Here is a 4,789-nt window from a genome sequence, read left to right as displayed (position 1 = left end):
GCTCACGCTCACGCACGTGCACACGCGCGCACGCACACACACACACACACACACACACACACACACACACACACACACACACACACACACACACGACCCCTACCTTGAGGCCCGCCTCGCGCTTCATGATCGACTCGATGAGGTCACCAAATATCGACGACACAAACATGAGAACGCCGTACCCCGCCGCCGCCGCCGCGCCCCCCGGCCAGCCAAACACGGCGCGCAGCGCGAGCGCCGCCGCGACGGCCGAGGCCATGCCGCCGAGGGCGCCCTCCACCGTCTTCTTGGGGCTGATGTCCGTGAGCTTCGTGCGTCCAAGGTTCTTGCCCACAAAGTACGCGCCCGTGTCGGCGGCGATGATGCAGGCCACCGTGGTCAGCGTGGCCACGAGGCCGACGCTCAGCGGCGGCAGCAGCTGCGCCACGGCCTGGCGCGGCGGGGGACGGGGCAGGGTTGACGGGGAGGGGCAGTTGCAGGTGAGGCCGTGCGATGTGGGGCAGGGCCAGCCTCGCGGCGGGTCGAGCCAAGGTGTTAAGGGTAGCTGGAGGGCCCGGCGCGTCACGGGACAATGCTCCGCAGCCGCTGAGCAATGCACGCATTGCTCAGCACTTCGGCGCCCGCCCAGCTGGCCACCCCGCGTCCCAGGTGAGCTTGCGTGCGCACCGGGATGTGCACTTCAGGAGCGGCCACCGCCAGGTTGCGCAGCTTGACCCAGAAGCAGGGCAGGTAGCCTGCGGTCAGCACACCAGCAGGGCGCGGCGCGGGGCGTCGGAACACCTGCTGCCTGACCAAAAATTGCGCTAGCCACGCCAGCCGAGCGGCCGCCAGCGCGCGCCCTGCGCCCTGCCAGCCAACGGCAGGACGCAGAGCCACTGCCCATCCCCCCGCGCCCCGCTGCCCTTGCCCTCCCACCCCCTTTCTCCCTCCCGCACGCGCGTGCGCGCACCGCAGTAGAAGAGGCCAAACACCGAGCTTGTCAGCTGGCTGAACGTCGGCTTGCGATTGGCGATCACGTTGACCGCCAGCAGCAGGAACGCCGCGACGCACATCGCCGTGCCGCTCTTGATGCCCGTCACGTGCGTCAGCGCGGCGATGCTGAGGCACAGCACCGTGGTGACGGCGCTGACAAACGGCGGCGGCGGGGTCATGCCCTGGGAGATGCCCTTGCTGGTCAGGAAGCCAAAGTACTCCCGGGTCGCATGGTAAACGACGAACAGGGTGGTCGCGAGAAACGGCAGGCGGCCGTACGCGATGATGACCGCGGCGGCGGCGCCCAGCAGCACACCCGACACGACGCGCTTCGCAAAGTTGCTGCCGCCTCTCTGGCCGGGCTCGGGGGACGCGGACGGCGACCGCGAGGGCGCCGCGGCCGCAGGCGCGTCAGCTGCTGCCGAGGCGTCCGCTGCTGCCAAGGGCGCCGCGGTGGGCGGGGCCGCATGCTGCTGCGCCGTGCTGGGCGCGGCGTCGCTGCTGCTGGTTGCCACTGCTGCCTCCGCGGCGGCCGCCGGCACTACGCTGCTGCCAGTGTCGCCGTTGTCGCCCGCGCCGCCGCCCGCCTGTGCCGCCTGCACACCAGCCTGTGCATGAACGGGCGGCGGCGCGCGGGCCTGCCACGCGCTGCGTGTGTACAACAACTGCGGCCGTGCGAAGAGCTGCGGCTGCCCGGCGGGTCGACGTGGCAAAGCATGCGCGCGCGCATGCCCGCAACGGAGGTCGAGCGCGCGCATGCCTGTCGCTGCTCCCGCCGCCCCTTTCGCTGGCACTTCAGGCACCACGGCAGTACGCCATGCCGCGGCTGGATGCATTGATGAGATACGCAGTCCCCTGAACTGCTGCTCGCCAACTTGCTGCTGCTGCCGAGGTGCTCGAACACCTCGGGCCCCGTGGAGCTAGAGGTCTGTGTTTAAGATTCAATACTGTCAATGTGACCTGTCAACCTCCTCCGAGCATCCAGCAACGCGGGGAAAATCGTCCACCGGGGCACTGCGTGGCACACCGGACAAGATGGTGTTGAAGTATGTGATCCAGGTACCGCTCTAGTCCCCTGATGTCGAGAGCGTTCCCTGCCGCTGACACCAACACCTGGTGACCATCATCGCCAACCCCATCTGAGGGGCGACTGAACAGCAAACCACCTGATTCACCCCTGCAAACTTCATGCTCTACACGTGGTGGCCCCCACTTGCGTGAGAAAGCGAGCTTTGGTGCTGTTGCTGATTTGAATGAAGCTATTATGAGGTTCTGGCTCTGCCAACAGCAATCCTGTGCAAAGTGAACCAGCGCCACAATGACGACTACAACTTTTAACACCTGCATGCGTAGGGCCCACAAGTGCCGCAACATTTATTCCATTTTGCCCATTCTCAGAGCGCCTCGCGCCGTGCGCCGCGCCGTCGTGTTCGCCTGAGTCTGCGGGCTGTCACCTCCTACGTGGGCAGCCCCTGCCTTCCGTTGCCGTGAAACACCTTTCACGTGGCCTCTGATGCCAAGCTCAAGTTTACACGGTCATCTAAGATCACTGGGCAGTGAATGTTCACATGCTATCCAAATAGCGACAGTCTTGCGTATTGGTGGGGCAGGTGACAGCAGCCATGGTGAAGGCAAGCGCCCTGGCAAACACGAGGTGACATGAACGCATCACATCCAGCCTGCAAGAGCGGCCCGTGCCCTTGAGAGACGCTGTCAGGATAATAGAGCGGCCAGCAGGATGGTGGCATCAGCGGCGTTGGGCACCGCCAGTACCGCCGTATCCGCTGCCGGTGGTGCGCCTACTCTGAGCAAGCCTTTGCAGCCCCACACGAGGCTGCAAGCTCGCTGGACACCCACAGGGGTTGGCGTGTGGACGAACGGCCATGTGCTAGCGCTCGTGTTTGTTTCATGAAATGCGCTGTGCACTGCACATTGTGGGTATGGTGTAGCAGCTGGAAGTGGGTGGCGATAGAAATCGCCACCAGATGGCGTGCAGGGGACTGAGCATGGCAGCATGAGGGGCGAGTTTGCGCCATCCGCTTCCTTGCGCATCGCCGAAATAAAACGCGGTAAGGTAGCACCAGTGCATATAGTTAGAATGTCCTCGCATGTTGACGCGTGCGCGCATGAGCAACACTTAGCCATAGTGAGCCGTGCCTGGTAAATCAGCGGTCATAGCAGGATCCAATGTCAAACGTGAAATTGAACGCTTGGGTTGCGTTGCGCCGCCGCGCGGCCGGTCGCTGCACCGATACTCAGACACTGGGCTCGTGCTTGGGGTGGACGCGATGCGAAAACGCAAGCTTAAACTCGGCGATACGGCACCCGGCACAGCAGAGGCTCACAACTTGTGTCGAGTTGCGCGTCGACCCACAGTACCGGGAGCGTGCTCGACATGCTTCACACACCGAGGCTTGAGGCTGGGATGGGTGGTGATGTCATCAAATGAAATCACTACAGCCTCACAGTGAGAATAAGGGGGTGACCGCGCCTCGACTCAAAACATTTGGAGGTTGGCGTCGACACCAAGGGCTCCTGGTCAAACTCACAGGTCAAACCCTGTGTGAAACTCTCCCTTCACCACGCGCTTCTCGAGCGAGCGTGTTGCGACCAGCGGTGCACGAAGAGCCTCCCCCCCCCAGGAGCGAGCGAGGCGCAATGGGTCACACAGGTGACCTCGCACTTGATGCCGCATGGGGCGCGCCCTGCACCAGAAAATAAATTGGGAATCTCCGGCTTGCTTTTGAGACCACCGGTGCGAGCGCCCAGGGGTTGCGGAACGAGCCACACACGGAATCAAAGCAAGCAAGGTGTGGATGGCGTCCAGTGCATTGCAACCGGCCGGCGCCTTGAACAAGTATCACACACAGGCTGTTGGAATATCGCGTTGGAGCCGCGTCACACACCGTGTCTTAAGCAAACCACATGAGAACGCAGCGCGGATGCGCGCGTGCGCCACAGGGCCCCCAAACGCAGAGAGAGCAGCGGCTCACATCAACGTGTTCTGCCTGCGCCCTGGCGCCGACAGCCCATGAAACCAACCCCAGCGTTGCTCGGGCGCCTGCCGCACCCTAAAGCTGGGCGGCTTCAAGATTCCTCGTTGCCGCGATCCTCGTTGCTGCAATCCCGCAAATCAAACAGGATCAAATTAGACGCGCGGACCACCCGCGGGTGGTCCGCGCCGAGTGCGCCCGCGCCCGATGCCACAAGCACTGCGCTGCTCCCCCCGCCTGCCGTGCGCAGTGCGCCCCTCCAAGCACTGTGCGCTCACTCCACGATGCGCAGGGGCACGTTGTGCTGCTTCGCCAGGGCCAGGAGGCCGTCGCAGTAGCGCGTGTGCAGCTCGTCGGCCGTCTCGCCGTCCTTCGGCTCGATGGGCTGCCCGAACACCACCTTCAGAGGGTAGGGCCGGAAGCTGCGGGGCAGGAATGGGGGCGGCGCGGACGGGGGCAGTGGTCGGTATGTAGGAGCAGAGGGTGAGGGCGTGGCGTAATGGGAGCCAAGCAAGGAGAGTGAGGTTTGTTGATCGGCACCTATGTAAGCGGACGGTGGAGGCTGGCTTGAGGGATCCGAACGGAGACGCGCGTGTGCGTGGGGAGCCAGGCTGGCGCTGCAGGGCGCGGGGGGCTCACGGCTTGAGGGCCTTGAAGACGCGTGCAAACAGCGTGGGGCGGCCGGCGAGGTACGTCTCTCCGACGCCGATGACGGGGACGAGCGCAGCACCCGTGTCGCGTGCTAGGCGCGCGAAGCCGCGGCGGCAGCGCGCCACGACGGCGTAGCTCATCAGGTACTTGGACTCGCGCCAGCCGCCGATGGT

At 64.6% G+C, this 4,789-nt stretch overlaps 2 protein-coding genes across 2 annotated transcripts; both read right to left on the bottom strand.

Annotated features, from left to right (window-relative positions):
• Window positions 1-2: 2 nt before the first annotated feature.
• Window positions 3-2,162, bottom strand: MNEG_14107 (phosphatidate cytidylyltransferase; the record flags this gene model as incomplete). Its single annotated transcript, XM_014037422.1, has 5 exons — window positions 3-7; window positions 91-430; window positions 667-734; window positions 950-1,580; window positions 2,139-2,162. 5 exons carry the CDS (start codon window positions 2,160-2,162, stop codon window positions 3-5), a joined length of 1,068 nt encoding a protein of 355 aa, XP_013892876.1.
• Window positions 2,163-4,239: 2,077 nt separating this feature from the next.
• On the bottom strand, window positions 4,240-4,756 carry MNEG_14106 (hypothetical protein; the record flags this gene model as incomplete). The annotated part of the gene is made up of 2 exons (XM_014037421.1): window positions 4,240-4,387; window positions 4,605-4,756. 2 exons carry the CDS (start codon window positions 4,754-4,756, stop codon window positions 4,240-4,242), a joined length of 300 nt encoding a protein of 99 aa, XP_013892875.1.
• Window positions 4,757-4,789: the final 33 nt, after the last annotated feature.

This window comes from Monoraphidium neglectum, assembly GCF_000611645.1.
Source record: "Monoraphidium neglectum strain SAG 48.87 unplaced genomic scaffold scaffold04259, whole genome shotgun sequence".
Classification (NCBI taxonomy): Eukaryota; Viridiplantae; Chlorophyta; class Chlorophyceae; order Sphaeropleales; family Selenastraceae; genus Monoraphidium; species Monoraphidium neglectum.
Note: the sequence above shows the minus strand (reverse complement) of the source record. Positions and strands in the feature narration are given on the sequence as shown.